The 21,105-nt window shown below is 47.4% G+C and overlaps 1 protein-coding gene across 1 annotated transcript in view; it reads left to right on the forward strand.

The window, feature by feature from the left end:
• Positions 1-3,077: 3,077 nt before the first annotated feature.
• Tbc1d10a (TBC1 domain family member 10A) overlaps positions 3,078-21,105 on the forward strand; it is a 29,164-nt gene continuing 11,136 nt past the window's right edge. Inside the window, exon 1 of the mRNA XM_052198687.1 lies at positions 3,078-3,361. Within this exon, the coding sequence (XP_052054647.1) occupies positions 3,153-3,361 (209 nt within the window). The 5' untranslated portion in view covers positions 3,078-3,152. The remainder of the gene's footprint in view (positions 3,362-21,105) is intronic.

Here is a 21,105-nt window from a genome sequence, read left to right on the forward strand (position 1 = left end):
CCAACTACTTAAATGTGATTAAGCAGGGCAATTGTGTGAGCTCTGGAGTTGGAGAGCAGCCCAAGTAACAGGCCCTGGCTCAGGGGGAAAAAAAAGGCCTCAGGCCTTGGAATTGATTTGCTTCATGGTCATCAACTTCAGTCTCTTCTGTTTCTGAAATTTGGGTATGCTACCCTGAGATTTCTGGGTTTCTGTGTGGTGTTTAGTTTACACTGTCAGATGGACTAGATTTGGAGTTACTTAGGAGACAAGCTTCTGAGCATGTCTGTGAGGTTTCCAGCAAGGTTGAACTGGAGAGGAAGATCCACATGGGTAACAGGTTGAGGACCCATTCCGTGGGCTGGGGTGCAGGGAAAAAGTTGCTGGTAGCACATGCCTTATATCTCAGGGATTACATAGTAGAGATTTCTCTCAAGACAGGAAGAGAGCAAGTAGAGCTTCCCCTTCTCAGTGACTGACTGGACCCTCACATTATGAGCCAAAATAAATGAGCCTCGCTCCCTAACTGCTTTTGTCAGTTATTTTGCCACAACAACAAAAAAAAGGACAATCTGTAATATTTGCCCTTAGAAGGCTGAGTAATAAGGTGTTTGGGAGATAGAACCTTAGGACCAAGATACCGAGGTCAAACGTGGCTACTACACTATCCACTGGTTCTATCTGGTTCCTCTCTCCATCCCTGGGATAGGTACGGTGCCTCCTGGGATTATGTTCAGCTATAGGAAGGAGGAATGTCCTCCCAGAGCATTAAGATCAAAATGGCCTGCGCCTGCTCCTATGCCTGCTGTTGCCCTTTGTATGGAAAACCAGAAGCAATTGCAATGTGAATTGTAGTCTTCTAGACTGTCAGGCTATCACGGAAATGGCTGGCGAGTCGTGCTGGGCTAAGTCCCTCTCATGGAGCTTGTTTCAGACTCTGTAGCCTGTCTCTCCCTCCAGCTTAGTCATCTAGGGGGAGTCAAACAACACTGGTGAACTATACAGACTAGATGAGTGAGGAACCACTCTAAGAACTGACCAACTTTAGGACTGAAAGTTATATGCTGGGGTCAAGTGCATAAGGAGTGTATTTGGCCCAATTCTAATACAAGCATCTTGTGAGAACTGAGGTCCTAGGATTGCCATAAACTAACCTGGGATCTTAGATAACTGACTTGACTTTATAGAACCTTGATTTACCTACTTGTAAAATAGGGCATGTATAAAAGTAGTAAAAGTTTACAAAAGATGGCACAACCAGTTTGGAAAGCAATTTGCCTGTTGCTCAAAGGTTAAATGGTCCATCATGATGGCTCTGCAGGTAAAGGCCCTGGCTGCCAAGCATGCTGACCTGAGTTTGATACCCAGAATCCATATCCATTTCCATATAAAAAATGACTCCTGAAAAATGTCTCTTATTTCTGCACACACAATTTTTTAAAGGTTAACCAGAGTTCTTAAAACACAGAAATTATTCTCCTAGGAAATTCTACCTAGGATAAATGAAAATAATGTTACCTGCTCAAAGAGAGAAAAAAAATATTCAAATGACTTTCACCAATGAATAGTATATAAATGTGGTATGTCCATACAATGGAATATAATTCAGCCACGAAAAGAAGAAAGCACAAATAGGTTTGCGATGTAGATGTATCTCGAAAGCAAAAAGAAAGCGTAAAACCAGCCTATGTCACAAGCAAGACAAGACCTTGTCTTTTTTGTTTGTTTGTTTTTTTGGTTTTTTGAGACAGGGTTTCTCTGTGTAGCCCTAGCTGTCCTGGAACTCACTCTGTAGACCAGGCTGGCCTCGAACTCAGAAATCTGCCTTTGCCTTCCAAGTGCTGGGATTCGCCTGGCTCGACAAGACCCTGTCTTAAACAAACAAAAACTGGACACACAAAGTCATTGATAATCATAGATATTGAAATATCTAGAAGAAGCAAATTTATAAAAAGATAAAAAGAATAATGTTTACCAGAGAGGGAGGGAGGACTGGAAACGACCTTTACTGAATAGGAGTTTCTTTGAGTGATAAAAATGTTCTAAAAAAGCCGGGCGGTGGTGGCGCACACCTGTAATCCCAGCACTTGGGAGGCAGAGGCAGGCGGATTTCTGAGTTCAAGGCCAGCCTGGTCTACAGAGTGAGCTCCAGGACAGCCAGGGCTATACAGAGAAACCCTGTCTCAAAAAAAAAAAAAAATGTTCTAAAATTGGATTCAATGTTTGTACAACTCTGTAAGGATGCTAAAGAACCATGGTATTATACATTTTTATTTTTGAGATAGGGTTTTTATTTGTAGTCCAGTCAGTCCAGAACTGGTTAACTGTTTTAGCCTAATGTGTGCAGGCACCCATTATCATGCCTAGTTTATTTTTAATTTTTATTTATTTGTGCATGTGTAGGTGTGTCAGTGGGATTCAAACTTAGGAAGTATATACCTTAAATAGATGGAATTTGTGGTATGCTAATCAGATCTCAATAAAACCATTGGGGAGTCAGGCATGGTAACCCACATCTGTAACCCAGCACTTGGGAGACGGGGAGGGCCCTGAGCTACAGAGTAAAATCGAAGCCTTTGGAGACCCTGTCTCAAAGAAAAACAACATAAATCAACACTCACCAGAAAAGGTGTTGGGAAGAAAAAAGCGCATAAGTCTGTACTATTCTTATAGGGTCTCCCACGAGCTAATTTACATCCCCATAAGCAGAGCAGCCAGGTGGTTCAGATCCCTAAACCCACTGGCGTCTCATCACTATTCTTGAAGACGAACTGACGAAGCAGCGCTACCCACGACCCTGTTTCCCGTGGAGGCAGAGACCTTCTGCCAGAGAGCGGCTGCAGGTGACACACCAGCTCGGGGCCAACCCGGAAAAGCCAGACGAGCTAGTCCAGGTGAGTTTTTGTGATTGGCAGCTAGGAAAGGCGGGTCTCTGATGACGGTTGTCCCGCCCCCTCACGTCGGTCCACTTGGCGCCAGCCTGGAGGAGGGGCGGGGCCCGGGACTTTCGGCACCCATTGGGCGCGTGGTGGGAGCTCTCTGGGTATCCGCCCCCAGCTTTGTGGCAGCCAATGGGCGCTGTGCGTGGGCGGGGCGTCGGCAGCGTCGGCGGAGGCCGGGAGTCTCAGGCGGCTGAGGTGGCCGCTGGCGCTCTGGTGGCGGGCGCGGCCGATATGGCGAAAAGCAGCAAAGAGAATGGGCCGCGCGCGCCCGCAGCGGGCGGGAGCCTGTCTGGGACCCGGGAGAGCCTGGCTCAGGGCCCCGACGCCGCCACCGCCGATGAGCTGAGCTCGCTCGGCTCGGACTCGGAGGCCAACGGCTTCGCCGAGCGCCGCATCGACAAGTTTGGCTTCATCGTGGGTTCGCAGGGCGCTGAGGGCGCGTGAGTAGCTCTGGGGTCTGGGCCGGGCGCGGGACCAGCACAGGCGTGGGCCTGATCCACCAACGTGTCTCCACTGTCCTATCCCCACAGTCCCCCCGCAAGCGACAGTCTACTTCCTACCTGTGGACAGAAAGGCCACCCCCTTCTTCCCGGTCTCCCTAAACCGACTGATCTGTACCCTCCAAGAAGGACCCAGTGCCCTCCCGATGAGGGTCCCATCTCCAGCTCATAGTCTCACCAGGTCACTCTGGCCTTAAAGCTTTGCCACCCCCTGACATGCGCACAGATGGCTGTCCCATACTTTGCCCACAGCTATTCTCCATCTCCCCCTACTTCACAAAATCCTGGTCTCACCACCTCAATATCCCCACCCCTGCAAATCTTAGGCTTCAGGACTCCGAGCTGGCCCCACCCCATCCCAGGTCGCACTAACCCTTACATCCAGACACATAGATCTCAGAAGGATTGACAACTGGCCAGCTGCCTCCCAGAGAGTCCCATCTTGTCACCCACAGTTTCTTTACACCATGGAAAGGTCAGAGAGTGTCTCTCCTCACACACACCCTCTTCCAAAAGGCAACTTTGTCCATTGTCACAGGCAACAGGTGGGCAGACACTCCTTCTTCCTGGTAGTTATGGGGTGACAGCGCTTCAACTCTAGGACTCACTGTCAGCCTCATCACACAGGAGCCAGCCAGCAGACTCCTAGGCTGCTGTATATATGCACTTCCTTCCCAAATCCAGATCTAGGACTGGAATAGGCGGGAGACAGCAGGGGCCTCACTCATGGAGCACTCCACCCTCGAGCACCCAGGTACCCTGCTCACCATTAGAGAAAGCTGAGACAGGGGAGTAGCACCTCCCTCCGAGCTGAGCATGTTGGGCTGCAGATTTCTGCATGGCAGAACCCCTAGAAGCCTGTCCTCCCAGAGACTGTGGGTGCAGTCTGGTGGTCCCCTCAGGAAGATGGCCTCTAGGTCCTGATTACATTCCAGTTGTCTTGTGACAGGAGGCTAGGGCCATACCCAGAACTGACAAGCCTCTCTTTTGTAGTGCACTTCCCAGTTATAGAGACAGCCTCACAGTCACCAGGGGAGCCCTACTCCAACTGATTGTGACTACCCAAGGTGTCCCCAGCTGTTCGTGTGACTTACAAAAGTGCTTGACTATCTTAAGAACCCACTCCATAAAGCTGTCCCATATAAATGTCACTTCCATATCACCCTCCCTCCCCAAGAGTCTCTTATTCACCAGGCCTCCTCCTCCTTAGAAGGAGAAAATTTCAAATCCAGGCCTCTGACCTAGATGGAGTTTCCTCCCGCCCACTGGATCTGTCTCTTCCAACCTTTCCTTACTTGCTCACATTAAACTAAGCCTAGTCCAGTTCAGAACTAGGAGAAGCCCTCACTCTTATCCTTCACCCTGTATGAGCTTGTAGAAACCTAGAGAGAGTTAGGCTGTGTTTCATTTGGGGCACGGTCATCAGGGATCAGGGGCCCGGGAAGGGTGAGGTCTTGAGGGGGTGGGAAAGGAATTCTCCGTTTTGTTTGTGGGGTCTTGGAAGTAACAGCTTAGAACTGCTGGTAAATTCTAAAGCATGAGAAATCTTCCATGGTTTTTGGATATTTACCCAGATTTCAGGGTACAGGGCGATATTATAGAGTGAGGAAGGGCCAGATTTAGGGATCTTACTTGCTGGCGTGACCTTGGGTCCCTAGCCTGTTTAGTCAAGGGGAAAAGTAGTGTGTATATCCATTGCTGCTGAGGAAAATGAAAATTGGATATATGAAAGCATCCTGCACCATGCCTGGCACAGGTAATAATAGCCCAAGAAATAGTTTTCTTTCTCCTTCTAAGGGTCTGAGAAATGAAGAGAAAAATTAGGGCGTACCTCTGGTATTTGTGGGAAGGAGACACCCAATGGCACCTCCCTTTGGCTCTCATCCCCAGATCTCAGCCAGATATTCATCATCTCCACCTTCCAACTGCACACTTGGGGTATGGCCCTGCAGATGTCCCCTCCATTTCTGATGACTGTTAGGCCAAGTCTGAAGTGAGATCCCAGATCTACTTCTGTCTCCCTGCCTCATTTCCTTCAGCTTGTCTGTTAGCAAAATCTCTGGTATCAGAGAGCTTGGGTCTTCCTTGTTTAGTTTATACTGTGGTTCTAAAAAAGCCAAATGTAAGTCCCTGCCCAAGGCCACACAAGGGGAAGTTGTGGGAAGGTTCAGGGTGACCGCCCTGAACCTAGTCTCGTGGTTGAGGACTAGGAGTGCATGTGCTATCCCAGAGAAGTGAAACATTAGCACAAATGGCCTGTAGAATCCAGAGACTGTCTCCAGATTAAAGGTCCATTTCAGACACCCTGGGTCAAAGGTTGTTTCAGCACAGGTCAGTTTTGGTGGTTGTCAAGGTCTGTGGGAATAGGAAAAAAAACAGACTTCCTCACTCTGGTGTCTGTCGCATACTAGCCTAAAGTATATCATAAAATTGTGGGCTAAGGTGGAACAGATCTTAAGAGATTGCCTAGTATAGCCTTTATATAGAAGATAAAACAGAGGCCAGAGAAGCAAAACGTGCTTAAGATCACATAGCATATTACATACATGAGATCACACAGCATAGAGCTGGGGTGCAGGATGTCAGAATCCCAAGGCAGGGCCAGCTTCACCACCATCCTTGGGGCCCTTTGCCCCCAGTAGGAAATCGGTTGGCAGACAGGTAGCATGAAGCTGACTAGCAGCAGTCTGTCCACCATCCCCTTCCCTTGCTTCCTCAGCACTTCATACACCCTCAGCAGTGCAGGAGGCTAACAGGAATGGCCAGAAGGGTCAGAGCATGTTGTCATTAGTGTGATGAGTTTAGGGCTGGCCCAGCCAGGCTCAATCCAAGTCAGAGAACTGAAAGTGGACTTAGAGATGGCCCTGTCATGCAGACCAGTGTGACATGAGCCTTTCTTTTTCAGTCTGTTAGAAGAAAAGCTGGGGTTGAGCGCACAGCTCCCCATGCTCTTTCATCTTGCCACTCCGCCTACGGTCGGGAACCTTTAGTGGGACTCAAGTGTTCCCTGGCTGCTCTTGAGCACTAGCCAAAGGCAAGAAAGCAGCTAGCCCATGAATGGCCCTGTGGGTGGCACAGGCACAAACAGAGGCCCTGGCAGCATTAGTTCCGGGCAGTGAAACCCCAAGAAGACCAGGTGTTCTGAGCAGGGAAGGATAGGAAGGAAGAGCAATTTATCTGATGGTCTTTCTGCAGCTGAAAGTTGGTCAGGAGCGGAAACAGACCTGAGCTAAACCCTGCTGGCTGGAGAGGTAAATCCCTAATAACCTTCCTCTCCTTTTTCCATGTGATTATCAGCACTAGCCTGAGGCTGGAGCTTCCTTCCCACCCAGCCTCAGTCTGCTCAGTATGTAGGCCAGATGAGTCAGAAGTTATGCTCTTTGGGATCCTGTGGGCATTGGCTTCCTGTTAGGGGAGCAAATGATTTGAGCTGAGCTCAGGGAGAAACATCTGGAACAGCATGTTGTCCTCTTTAACCCCCCAGTTCCCTCTACTTCTTACCAATTATGTCAGACAGTGACTTTGAAAGTCATAGAACTGGCTTAATTGGCATCCTTACAGATTGGTCTATGCCAGTTTTTGTTGAGGTGGGGCCAGGGCCCTCCTGGCAAGCCAGAGCCTGCCTGTTTGCTGCTGTGCCACCACCGCCTTTTTTACTTTGTAAGCTCAGACTACCCACTTCTCTTGGGCTCTGACAGGTCCCAGGAGAGCGTGGAGCTGGCAGTGAGGATCCCTGGAAGAATATAGCTGTATATGTGGGGCCCAGGTCTTTGACTCTAGACCAGGGGCCCTCCCATGTGCTTCTTTCCTTTTTCTTCTCTTGGCCTCTAAGGAAAATCCAGTTGATGGCCCTGTTCTCAGACAAGATCTGACTTGGTAAAGGAGGAGCCAGCTCCCAGCTGCTGTCCTGGGAAGGTGCCTGTGTGTCCACATGCTAGAAACCCTAGGCTGTGGGAAAGAGATAAGCGGTGGAGTCTGCTTGATGTTTTGTCTTCCCAGCATCTGGCCTGAAACATGACCTGGGGATGGGGGACAGCAATACCTGACTGAGGCGCAGTCACCCAGTCTGTTTCCATCGGGTGGCAGCTCCTCTCCTGCTACTACCCCTGGAGCCTGCCTGTCTGGATGACCTTCATCATACTGCCTTGTTTCTGAACCCCAGTGTCTCACCCATGAAAAGGTTATACTAATACTGACCTTTGGGGCTTGCTATGAGGTTTAAATGAACTGATGTGTGAAAAGAGCCTGGGACAAAGTAGGTATTCAGTGAATCTTCTTTCCCTTAAATAGACTGGAGTAGTTAGAGATGTGATCTAATTCCCATCCCAGGTTACAGTGAGGCCCTGCCCTGTGGGCCAGAGAGAGGCATAATTCAGGTGAACCTCACTCTCCCCGAAGGGGCGCCAGTCTCCATTCTGAACCCAAGCACCTAAAGACCCCAGAAAAGTGCCCCAAATTTATCACCTGATAAATTCTGAAGCAGCCAGGCCAGGTAGGTTTTTCCTCCCAGGTAGGTTCTGTGGGAGAATCCTAGAAGGGAGAAAATTGGCCTGGCTACCCCACTGGCAAACTGACACTCCTGGTTAGAAGGTCCCTTACCCAGGGTTTTAGAGCAGCTGTTAAAACTTGGGTCTCTCTTTCATCTTTACCCTACCCTACCCACTGTGTTCCCTGTCTGGCTATTCAGAGGCCGGCACACATTAGCTCTTTGCTTCTGCTTAGGTGGCGAGGTAGTCAGCCGACACAGCAGCCTGGGGAGCGAGCCAAAGGTTTTGCTTTGCTAGTTTAGACACTTATGCAGTGAGCTTATTTCCCAGACCCCACTCTTGCCAGATTGGGACGAGCTGAACAAGACCTCTCTGTCTTGTTGCCCTCAAGGAGTTCATACTGCTTGGAAGACAGAACCACAAACAACTCTTTGCAGTGCTGAGTGATAAAGGCTGTACTTGAGGTGTGCAGCTGCTCTTAGAGCCAACAGGAGGAAGCAGCAGCTTTGCCTACAGGAGCCTATGAAGAAGTGCCATTTGATCCCAGCACTCAGAAGCGACAAGCAAGGTCTCTTCATTGAACAGAGAAGGACTTCTGTGCAGTCTTCCACTGAAAAGCCAGCTGTTAGAAAGTCTAATGTGCTGAGAGCAGAGGTGGCAGGCAGGGAGGAAGCAAGGGTAGGCTGGGAAGAGAGGCTAGACAGTCAGCCTTGAGTGCCAGCCTGAGACCTGTGCTTTAGAGGAGTTAGTTGTTGAAAATGGCAGAGAGGAGTTAGATCTCAGGTGAGGAGAGTGCCATGAGAATCCAGGGGAGGCCAAAAGGGCTCTGGTGGGACTCAGAGAAATCTATAGCCAATGGGAGCCAATCTATAGCCTCAGTTCAATTAGCGCTTGACTTGAGGCTAACCCTGTGAGTGAGAGGTGGAAAAGCCTCTCACAGGGCCTGTCCTAGAGTCCTTGCAGTGGGCTGCTGCTGACTTAGCTATGCCATATCCCCAAGGTGCCTAGCTTGGCTGCAATGCCCAGGGCACATGAAGGGGCTCTTTGTGTCTCTCAAGCAGGAGAAAGCTGGCTGACCTGACTGGGGGAGGCAGGATGGTGAGTAACACTGAGCTTCGTGGTTGCCTCCTGGTAAACAAATTAGATGGTAAGAAAAGCTGCAAGGAGAGCCAGGCTCCTCTCCCAAGAGGCTGGGAGTGAGCCTGAGGACAGAGGAGTCCTACCTTAGGGTGCTACGGCAGCTGGGACAGGGGATTTGGGGCTTTCAGCGTAGTGTGAACTGATCAAGGGGAAGCAGATGGCAACCAAGACCAGTTTGATTTCATGGATTTCTTCTACATGGCTTCTTGGCTCGGACCGGTGAGTCCTGTACCTATGAGAAGCAAGCTATGGGGCACACCAGGTTTTAGAGATTAGAGATTCTGGCCGGAAACATGGCTTTAGGCTCCGATATGGAGAAAGTACTGTTAACTAAGCACAGGGGTGTGAGGGTGCTGGCACCAGGTTCCCAATTGACTCCTGTGGTTCATGGCTTAAGCAAGTCCCCTCAGTCAGTCACAGGGCTACTTCCTGGCACTGACACTTACTTATTCAAAGTGTAGCCCTGTGTCAGCTTCTGTATAGAAACCAGTCTTTCTTTCAAATGACTTACAGTCTAACAGGGAAGTCATACATTAGACAAGTAGTTACAGGTGCAGCTGTGTACAAAGGATTGTGAGGCTCAAACAAGATAACTGGATTAAGAACACCGTGCAAACAAAGGCTTCTGAGCAGGGATCAATACCCAAGTCCTGGGCCTCCCTGAGCTCCTAAGTAGCTGTATGACCTTGAGAAGGCTGCCTGGTCTTTCTAAGCCTCAGTTACCCTGCAGAGAAACTAGGGCTCATCCATCTCCAACATTCTGAGGAATGACCTTGGGAAATGTCTTGGTAGATAGCCCAATACGAGGGGTTATCGTGGCACACTCTGAAGAAGCCAGTGCTTCTAGCAAACTCTGTCCCTCTTGTATAAGATGTCCCTTTGTGCACAGGACCAGTGGTCTTCATAGATGTGGAAATGTGATCAGACTGAAGGATGTTTTATCTTTTTTTTTTATCTTTATAAAAAAGATTTATCTTTTAAATATATTTATTTTTAAAAGCTTTCAGTTTTTGAGACTATAATAGAATTGCATTATTTTCTCTTTTCTCCCTTCAAACCATCACACATACCCCAACCCTTGTTCAAATTTTTGTCATTTGTGTGTATGTGTATGTGTGTGTGTTTATTCTTAAATATATAAATAACCTGCAGTCAGTAATACTGTTACTTATATGTATGTTTTTTGGGTTTACCATTTGGTACTGGATCACTGATAGGTGAGCTCTTGTCTGGGAAAGACTATTCCACACTTCGCCATTTCTTAGTTGTTTGTGGTTCTTTGTCTAGGGATGGGCCCTGTGTGCTTTCCTTCTTCCTCATTAGCATGTCGGGGTCAGTGCCCTCCTTGTTCAGGTCAGGTTTAAACAGCATGTTGGCGGTACTTCCTGGGTATTTACTTATTTTTGAGACAGTTTCCAAGTCTCACTATGTTTCCAAGGCTGTCCTGGAACCCCAGTGTAGACCAGGGTGGCTTTGAGTTCAGGGAGTTCTGCCTGATTGTGTCTCCTGAGTACTGGGATCAAAGGCTGTATCACTACAGTGGCCTTTATCATTTTAGTCTCTGCTAGCAGTTACAGGAGTGATGGGAAATTGATGGACTAAGTAAGAGTTACTTGACTTTGTGTACAGACAGGGAAACTGACTGAGCAAGGGATGAAACTAAGCCTGCTATCTGGGGTTCCAATTTTCCACCCTACTAAAGCTGGTCACCTTGTGGCCTCTCTTCCTGTCAGTCTTAAGACTTCAGCCCCGCCTCTTTTTTTTTTGATTTTGGTTTTTTGTCGAGACAAGGTTTCTCTGTATAGCCCTGGCTGTCTTGGAACTCACTCTGTAGACCAGGCTGGCCTCGAACTCAGAAATCCACCTACCTCTGCCTCCCAGAGTGCTGGGATTACAGGCGTGCGCCACCACTGCCCGGCTTGTTTACTTTTCCTAATAGGTCTTGTGTGTTTTTTTGGTAGCTGAGTTGTTACAAGGAAGAGTGGAGCTCTTGTCTTATGTCTGTGCGCGTGTGCACGCACACACACACACTTTCTCTCTCTCTCTCTCTCTCTCACACACACACACACACACACACACACACACACATGTATCCTGAGATGAAACAAGTACAGCTGAGTGAGTATGAGGGATCCAGAGAAGGAATCTAGGCGTGCCTCTGGGCCCGGGGCCCTGTGTGCACAGAGCCGTCTTCCTACTCTGCCTTCTGGAAGATGCTGTTTTCTTTTCTTTTTCCTCCCTGTCTTGACTTACAGAGAAGGGTAACCTGGATGTGGGTCTGGGAGAGCCCAAGTTTAAGACATCAGCAAACTTAGTTTCCAGTTCTCCTCCAGACACTCTACAGACATGTGGCTATTCTGAGTCCTTCAATAGGGCATTGGTGACATTGGAGAGGGAGGTGTTAGGAGGAGGACATCTGAAAAGCATCCAATACACTTTCTGTCACAGTGGAAGGGCTCTGTGTCCTTTGTACACCATGGATGACTTTCATACTTTCACACATTTTTTAAAATTACTTTTGGTTTTTCAAGACAGGGTTTTTCTGTGTAAAGCTAACTCTCCTGGAACTTATCCTGTAGACTAGAGTAGCCTTGGAACTCAGAGATTCATCTGCCTCTGCTTCCTAAGTACTAGGATTAAAGGCATGTGTTACTACCACCACAAGAGCCAGGCAGATCTCTGTGCATTTGAAGCCAGCCTAGTCTGCGTAGAAAGGCTGTCTTTTCTTGAGGCACACATATACATAAAATAGACTCAGCTCTCTCCCACTCTCATTTGGGCTTTTAGTGCAATTATAAAGACGTAAGGCAGTATAGGCACAAAGATTCCGCTTCACGCACGAAGATTCTGCTTCCCTCATGTGTCTGCTCACTCACCCCATGGTCTTGGGGCTAAGGTAGGAGGCCACTTCCACTCTGAGGTCAGGAGCTCCCTGACCTACCAGAGCAGGTTGGGAATTCCCCGTTAGTTCCTTACTGAGTCTTTTGCAGCAAGGCCCTCTGACAGCTCACTGGGACTGGTCTTCTCTGTGGCCTGTGAAGAAAAAGCAGAAGTGAGAGCGGAAGTTTCCTGAGAATTTCAGTGCCAGTGTATGGCCATAGGGCTGCCTGGTCTTGTACCCTCCTAGGTAGTAGTAGTCACCTGAGGAAGAGTCCCAGTTTGCCTCTAATTACCATCAGCACTCTCCCTCTCTCTGTGCCTTGTGATCCTTTGTCCTGGCTTCCTGGTCCTTCCTAGGTGACCCTTCCATTCCCTCACCTTTGCTGTCATAATGCTATTTAACAGAGGAGCTCGCATATAGCCCAGGCTGTCCCTTGCCTCTTCTCACTTATCTCTGTGAGATGTGCTTGTTAGTATCACCCCTGCTTTATGTCACCAGAAGCCAAATCCCTAAAGTCACATTGCTAAAGTGACGTGCAAAGTGTCACACTGCTCCTGTGGGTTGGAGTCGGTCCATTGAGCTCTCTAGTCTCCTGGGATCAAACCTGTGTGCATCCAGCTGAGTTGGGTGACATAGTCAGAGAAGAGCGGAGGAGGGTCTAGCCTCATCTGCCAGGGCCTGCTTGCCATAAACCCTAGGCAGCGATCATGAAGCTCAGATTGCTGAAAATCTGAGTTTTCTCATCTGCCAAATGGGGTTTGTAATTGGAGAATGACTCTCCTGGGCTTTGTTACCAGGGTTAAATGAAATGATATCAATTGGAGCTGAGCAGTGGCTGGCGCTTAGCAAGTGCCTGGGAAGCATTATCGAAGACAGTCAGTTATGCTAATTGAATGGAGAGCTGTACTGTAAAAGGCCACTTAAAGTGGATCTGAGCTCAGCCCTCACTACCTAGAGCTGCTGTTAGGCTGCAGAGGGAGCGAGCGCTCCTACTGTGTTTATCTGTCTGGTCTCAAGGCAGAGATCAATATTCCCAGCTTGTTGCTGAGAACTCAGGCCTGAGGTCACAACGCAAATCAGTCACCGTGTGTTGATCATGTGCCAGCCAGGTACTAGGAAATGTTCTTAGCCTGAGACACACTGCAAAGAATGGCCAGATGGGGCTCTGGAGGAGCAAACCTCCAGAGGAATGCTGCCTCAGCAGAGCACAGGTCAGGTGGGAGGCCCGGCCTGCTCTGCTGGACTGTTCACATTCCCACACGAGCCAGGCCCTTCCTATTAGCTTGCACTTGCACATACTGGGCCTTTTGCCTGGTATGTTCCTTCCACCTCTCTCAGCCTAGCCACTTCCTGTCAGCTTTCAAACCCCAGTTTAAAAGTCAGCTCCTCACATATCTCCATCCTCACCCTGGGGACTTCTTGCAGACCCCTCGCACCTTTCACAGCTCTGTGATAGCTAGCACTTTGTGTGCATGCAAGCTAGTTATCCACCCTGCTGCCTCTCTGAAACGTTGGCTTCCTCGAGGGCAGGGGCTGTATTTTATTAATCTTTATAGCAAGGCTATGGAGATCTGTGTAGAATGCACTGGGCTGATTGTGCTGTCCCTGGAGCAGTTAGAGGCTATGTAGAGATGAGAGGCAGTTTTACATGAGGTCTTCAGTGGCAGCTGGGGACCAGTTAGAAATGGAGGGAGGCTGAGGGGAGTGGCTCAGGGAGGGGACACCTAGAGGTGAACCCAGGAGTGAAAGAGACAGGAGGATTAGAGAGCCAGAGCCTCTAGCCAGAGCTAGATTTCTGTTGGAGAGGGGGGACAATAGGGAGCCGTGAAGAAGTTCCAGCAAGGAGGGACTGTGGACACAATGAGTCAGGACAGTTAGGTGAGATCTATCAGTAAGGGTTAACAGTTTGGTAAGGATGACTTGGAGAGTTTCATATAGATCAGGGTGGACTCTGGGCATCTACAAAGGAGATTGTGACCCCGAGACCCAGCCAGTCACAGGCAGAAAATTCCAAGCACCACTCTGTCTGGCTAGGGTTAGGTTTTAGGGAAATGATATCTTCTGCTAAGAAAAGTCTTCACAACTTCTTATAGTTGTCCAGAAGGGCTGCCCTGGGGGATTCTGCTGCCTGTGCCCTTTCCCAGTTAACTGGACCAGAAGAAGAGGGATTCCTTAATTTTTGGAGTCTGCAAGACAACAGGGTGGAGCTGAGTGGAGTGGAGTGCTGGGCAGAGGCCCAGGATGCCAAGGCCAGTGAAGGGTGGAGAGAACCTGTTTACCATTGTGCACTGACCCAGAACCGGAAGGAGCAGAGCCAGTAAATGCCTCATGGGAAAGAGAGGCAGGCCCAGAACTTGCCTCCACTGAGAGCTGGGGAGAGTGAAGCAAGCTGGACTCTCTCACCCAGGAGCCACTGACAATCAGCTCCAGGGCAGAATGGCCAGCACTAGACTACTCCAGACATCACCTTTTCCCTACCACTCACAGCATGTCCTTGGGCAAGACACTTACCCTCTGGGCACCAGACCTATCCTCCTGTCTGCAGAGGTTTCTTGTTTGTTTGTTTGTTTGTTTGTTTTTAGAGATAGGGTTTCTCTGTGTATAGCCTTGGCTGTCTTAGAACTCACTCTGTAGACTAGGATGGCCTTGAACTCACATAGTTACCTGCCTCTGTCTCCTGAGTGATGGGATTAAAGTTTACCACTTGGTTGGAAAGAGTATACTTAACTGTTTGGTCTGTTCTGCCTGACTAGTAGCTGTTTGCATTACCCTAACCTACCTTCTCCCTTATTCTAGTTTCCTTCCTAAGAAACTAACTGTGAAAGTATGTGTACTTTCAGGCATTACTGTCTTTTACAGTAATGAACTCTAGAAGTTTTCACCCGATGTATAGTGCAGACTAGCATCTTTATCTTCATTTATCTTCCCAACTCCCCTTTCTTCACTGTCTCTGGACTCATGATTAACCATACTTTCTCTGCATATTTTCCACACTTTGTTTGGACCTCCGTGGGTGACCTTGTCTTTATCCTGGAGCCCTAACTGTGAAAAGCTGGGTCATATACTTCTGTCTTTCTCAACTTAAAGGGGTAGAGAAGAGTAGGGGAAAGACAGAGATTGTGTTATGTATGAGGCACTATATCTATTAGACAGGTCAGTGTCTTGAGTGGCAGCCTCTACTTCCAGGATATCTAATATGGGCAGATTCCTTAACCGTGCTGAGTAGAGGTTATAAGAACCACTTCCCTAGGGAAATGTATGACCTGTAATGGCTCCAACAAGTTACTTGAAACATGTTATCTTTATAGTTGCTCCCTGGGCAGGTGACATAGCCACCATGTTACAGCTGAGAAACTGGAAGCTTAAGAGAGTGAAGAAGCCTGTCTCTGTTTCACACAGCTGTGAAAAGAAGGGATAGAAGCTAGGAATTATACTTTATGTGTCATAAAGTAAGGGGCATCATCTCTTGGACCTCTGTGACTTCCCAGGTAAAATGAGGGTGATCTTGTTCTGCCTACCTCCAGGAACTGCATTTGGGGACAAGTCAGATGAGGAAATGCGGGTGAACATTATCTGCAAATATAAGTTGTGAACTAGCTGTCGTTTTCTGACTGTCCACAGTATGTGTTTATTCCTCATTGTAGTCCTGTGTAATACAAGATGCGTATTGTGGTTCCAGTAAAGATGACCTAGAGCTGGGGATGCACCTTGGTGGTGAGTGCTTTCTTACGTCATATACAAGGCCCAGGGTTTAAACCCAGAAGTCAGCAGGTTGGAGGAAAGCACCAGCTCTGGTTTCCAGGTAGTAGATGGAAGAGCTAAAGTGCATTCATTCCTAGTCAGTCGATCTCAGGGGTCCTCACTCTTTATTTTCCTCCATGTCCCGTTTAGTATCCCTGGCAAGGGAGGTGAAAGGCATCGTTCCTGTGGTGTGGTTTTAGGGAGAACACCTGCTTCAGGTTCACTGAGCGAAGCCTGGAGGAGGACAAAAGATGTAAGGGCCCTGGGCTTGTGCAGTGTCCTTACTGAGTTTGCCAGGTCAAGGTGCAGAGAGCAGAAGTATAAAAAGACAGGGAAGAAAGACTTCCAGGAACCGTAGGAACTGGGCTTGTCCCTCTGAGCTTTTGGAAGCTTCTAGCATCTGAATTTTAGGAGAGCTTGTAGACAGACAGTGGGATACATGAAGTGTCCCTGCCACCTTGAACCACAGAATGGCTCAGCACAGCTAGGTCTGGTAGTGTAAGAGCCTGTCAGGTGTGTAGTCTTCTGAGCTCCCTCCTCAGGAGGCAGAGTCAGTGGCAAACAGCACATTGCTCAGGCATACCTTCTCCTACTGCAGTTGGCATGCCTGCAGTGCCTATCCATCCCAGCGGCCTTGCTGAGAAGTGAGGCAGACTATTCACTATAGCTGTGAAAACAGAGTAGAAGTTAGAGCCCAGGTAAAGGCATACGACAACATCTGGAAAAGGGCCTAGTGTCCCCATCCTGCAGGGAATCAGAGACGATGCCCGAGTTCTGTGGCAGAGAGAAGCTCTGGCTCAGCCACTTAGTGTCTGCTTTGTGACTGCCTGAGCCTCTCTGATCTAGTCCACCCTCTATTGAGCAAATGGACTTTAGAGTTAATTTATGAGGGCACCTTTTGGGCATTAGAAAGACAGAGAAAATTACTGTAGCTAGAAGTGTCTTGTATGCCTGAATATAATTCACGTGAAAATAATGGAATCCTAGAGAAAGCCTTGAATAGAGTTGGTCCAGAAGCTGAACACCTGATCAGTCAGGAGGGATCGTACCTTGCAATCTGAGCAGCCCATCTGGAGTCACCATCCATTTCAGATTTGTGTCTTCATCCATTCATGCTTTGATACTGCAATCAATCAGTTGCAAAGAATTATATATAACTTTAAATTTTCTTTTTTTTTATACTTATTTAGTCTGTGTGTGCATGCGCACAGAGGTCAAAGGCACACTTAGAGGAGTCTGACATGTAGATCTCAGAGATTGAACTCTGGTTGTCAAGTTTAGAGGCAAGGACCTTCACCCATTAAGCCATGTCCCTGTCCTATAGTTAGCATTTTTGTTTGCTTGAGTCTCAGTGGGTAGTCCAGGTTAGCCTCAAATTCATTGCATTACTCCTGTTCAGCCTCTCAGGTGCTGGAACATACGCCACTATGCCCAGCTTGCTAATTCAAAAACACTGTATGAAATTGATTTGAAAAATCAGAGTACATATTTATACATGTAAGGACAACTCATTTTTTAAAATATTTATTTATTTATTGTATGTGAGTACACTGTTGCTGTCTTCTGTTGCCCAGAAGACAGCAACAATCGGATTGTTCTGTAATCGGATCCCATTACAGATGGTTGTGAGCTACAATGTGATTGCTGGGATTTGAACTCACCTCTGGAAGAGCAGTCAGTGCTCTTAACCAGTGAGCCATCGCCAGCCCCAGGACAACTCATTTCATAAAACATTTGAGTTATATGTATGCACATAAAGTATAAATTGTGGATCTTACTATAGGTCTCAGTTCAATGTATGAAAATCAGTGTTCTAGGTCAGGGTGAAGGTCTATAAGTTGGAAGACAGTAAATGGTATCCGTACACAGATGGGCAGGCTGTGAGGATTCCATGGGTTTAGCTTCTCGTGGGGTAGGACAGTAGTGTAAGAATATGGCCATGGAGTTAGACGGCCCTGGGTGGAGTCTTGGCTTGCTTCTTACAGCTATGCTCTTCTGCAAGGTTCTTAACTTTACGAAGTCTGGGATTCTACTCTTTTTTTTTTTTTTTTTTTTTCCGAGACAGGGTTTCTCTGTGTAGCCCTGGCTGTCCTAGAACTCACTCTGTAGACCAGGCTGGCCTCAAACTCAGAAATCCCCCTGCCTCTGCCTCCCAAGTGCTGGGATTAAAGGCGTGTGCCACCACTGCCAGGCTTGGGATTCTACCCTTACTGGGAACAATGCTATCGTCCTGGGGGTTATTAAGGAAATGTACATGTGGTACACACATGTAAGAGAAAGAAATTAGCTAAGTAGTAAATAGTGTATAAATGCTGACTACTATTGTTGATGTTGCTATTATTGGGGTTTTGGTAGTACATAAGACCCTGAAAGAGTGCTGTGGCTGAGAGCAAAGAGAAAAAAGAACATTCCAGACTAGGGTGGATGGGCGACAGGAGGTGAGCATGTGTGTGTCTGGCGTAAGAGAGCCTAAGCGTTGTGTAGCACCAGAGGCAGTGTTGAAATTACAGGGAGAAGATAACAGAAAATTTTTGTCTAAGCATGGGAAAGAATGTTTAGCAGTAGAAGCTGTTGAGTGCCAGCTGCCCCTGAGGTAAAGCACTAGTCCTGGTACTGTTCCAAAAGGACTGGCCCCAGAGATTCTTAGTAGGCTCTTTGGATAAAGAGAAGGCCCACTCCAGCCACCTCAGGAAAGAGGGATTTATGGAAAGTGAGTGTGCTCCTGGCTGAAGTGTCCCCTACAGAACTCCCACCCAGCTTCTCAGCAGGAACAGTGGCTCACACATCCTGTACCACCAGGGGAAGCCAACTTAGGGCTTCACGCTGACCCACAGCTCCCACTGGCATCCCTTCAGAGTCAGTTCACAGACAGAGAAGGGAGGGTGGAGGCGGGAGGGGGGCTTGGGAGCTTTGGTATTGGTTTGCTTTGTTTTGTTTTGTTTTTAGATTTTATTTTTATTTACTGTGTATGGGTGTTTTGTTTAAATGTATATCTATGTACCAGTGTCTGTGGATGCTAGAAGAGGGCATTGGATCCTCTGGAACTGGAATTGTAAACAGCTGGTAGCTGTCATGTGGATGCTGGGAACCAAATGTAGGGTTTTTTTTGTTGTTGTTGTTTTGTTTTGTTTTGTTTTGTTCTGGAAGAGCAACCATTGCTCTGAACTGCTGAGCTGCCTCTGTTCCTCACAACACTTCTGTGTTGTAGAAAGAATTCCTTCATCCAGAACAGATATTTCAGGGATCCTGGCTGAGTAACTGAAGGGTCCTTTAACCTTCTGAGTTTTAAAAAAAAAATGGACATTCTGTGTGGGAAGAGATACTTACTTGTAGTTAAAGAATGTCCTGAGTGCCAGGGACTGTGTCTATTTCTGCCCCACCAACATCCAGATTAAGTTCTTCTGTTGGAAGAGAAGCCATTTAAATGAGTATATTTCCTCAAAAAATGTTCCCTGTTTAAGGTTTTAAATTTAAAACATATCTTCTGTTAATATACACATTGAGAGCAATATCAGTTGTTTGGTTTTCTGAGATCCTGCCTAATGGTTGGTAAAGCCTAGAATCAGCACTGTCTTAGAATCTAGGAAACATGACCTTTTGTTTTCTACCCTATTTGAATTCTGGCTTGATGCTTGACACTGGGGCTTTGAAACTGCCAAAGCTATCAGCTGGCCTCAGTCGAAAGAACTCAGCATGTTCCTCTCTGATTGCACTTGAAGGAATAGGAATCTCTGAGGCCTGCAGTCATATTTTACCAACAGAACCAGACCCCAGGATTGAGGTCTCACACAGGCCCGGATTTAATCACGTGTGGAGTCGTTGGCAACTAGCAGTTTCAGTTGTAAGGCTCATCTTCACTGAGCCTTAGTTTTGTTATCTGCACAGAGGGTTCAATGAGATGTTATCATCTTCATAACTGCTAAAACTTCCTGTTGAGTCGTGTGGGCACCCTGCCCTCTGTTTAGTTAACCAGAAAGGCTCATCCCTGACTTGTTGCGTAAGTGAATACTGGTTTTGGTATAAATGTCATCATGGTTGGGGGGCATAGGGTTCTTTGGTTTCTGCTTCTCAGGTATTCGGGGGTTGCCTGAACACATATATCCTTTTGTAAATTACGTGACCTCGAGGTTTGAACACTGCTTTTTTTTTATATCAAAGAGAGAAAGAGAGAGAGAGAGAGAGAGAGAGAGAGAGAGAGAGAGAGAGAGAGAGAGAGAGAGAGAGAGAAAGAAAGAAAGAAAGAAAGAAAGAAAGAAAGAAAGAAAGAAAGAAAGAAAGAAAGAAAGAAAGAAAGTGTCATTGTGCCTTGGTTCTCCCTGTCGATGGTGAGAGATAGCAGCTTGGAGCACAGCGACTTGCGTCCTTGTGTTGAGGGGCCCAGTTTATTATCCTGGGCAGGTTCCTTCTCAACTGTTCTATTCCAAGGCTGAGTTCAGGCTCAGTTCCCCAGATAAAGTGCACTCAACGAGAGGACTTGCCTTTGTATCCTGGAGGCCTCAGCTCTGCCAGGGCCCCTCCCTCTGTTCTTGCAACCAGTAAAAGTCACAGCAACTTGTTTCCTTCCGGTGGAGAGAATCAGAAACACCAGCCCTGGGCCAGGCCCAGCTCTACCGTGTCCTGTTACCGAGAGCTCCTGGAACTGCCTCAAGTGCCTCAGCCTGTGTCCCTTTCAGGAAAGGCATATTGGGCTGAATGTCATCTTTAGACTCTATAGGATCTGGCTTGGAATTGAGTACCAGGTTCCTTACTGATTTTCTCTTTGACTCTGAGCAGCATTTTCTCCCTGAGTATTTAACCTCTCTGAGCCTGTTTCTCTTAGTCTGTCGTCAATCCTTTCTTTCTTTTTTAAAATTATTTTATTTTTTTACTTATTCACTTTACATCTCGCTCCATACCCCCTCACATCAGTCCTTTCTTAACACTGTCAAGTACTTTAAATTTTTGAAACGATTTACTAATTTTTATTTTATGTGCATTGGTGTTTTACCTACATGTATATCTGTATGAGGGAGGGTGTCTGATCCCCAGAACTGGAGCTACACACAGTTATGAGCTGCCATGTGTGTGCTGGGAATTGAACCCTGGTCCTCTGGAAGAGCAACTGGTGCTCTTAACCACTGAGCCATCTTTCCAGCCTATTTTTTAAATTTATTTATTTACTTACTTACTTTGGACGTCATCTTTCTCAGGCTAGCCTTAAACTCCTGCCTCTGCCTCCAGAGAGCTGACATTATATCCAGTTTATAAAACACTACTTTTCTTTCTCTTTTCTGGTGGTACTGAGAATTGAACACAGTGCCTGGCAAGTTAGGCAAGTCCTCTACCACTGAGTTACATCTCCCTAGACCAAGTACTTTCTTACTTGAAGAAACAAAACAAACAACTTCACAAAAGCACAACAAAGAAATAAACAAAATGTAAGGTTTTGATAATCT

The sequence above is a fragment of the Apodemus sylvaticus genome, chromosome 11, assembly GCF_947179515.1.
Source record: "Apodemus sylvaticus chromosome 11, mApoSyl1.1, whole genome shotgun sequence".
NCBI lineage: Eukaryota > Metazoa > Chordata > Mammalia > Rodentia > Muridae > Apodemus > Apodemus sylvaticus.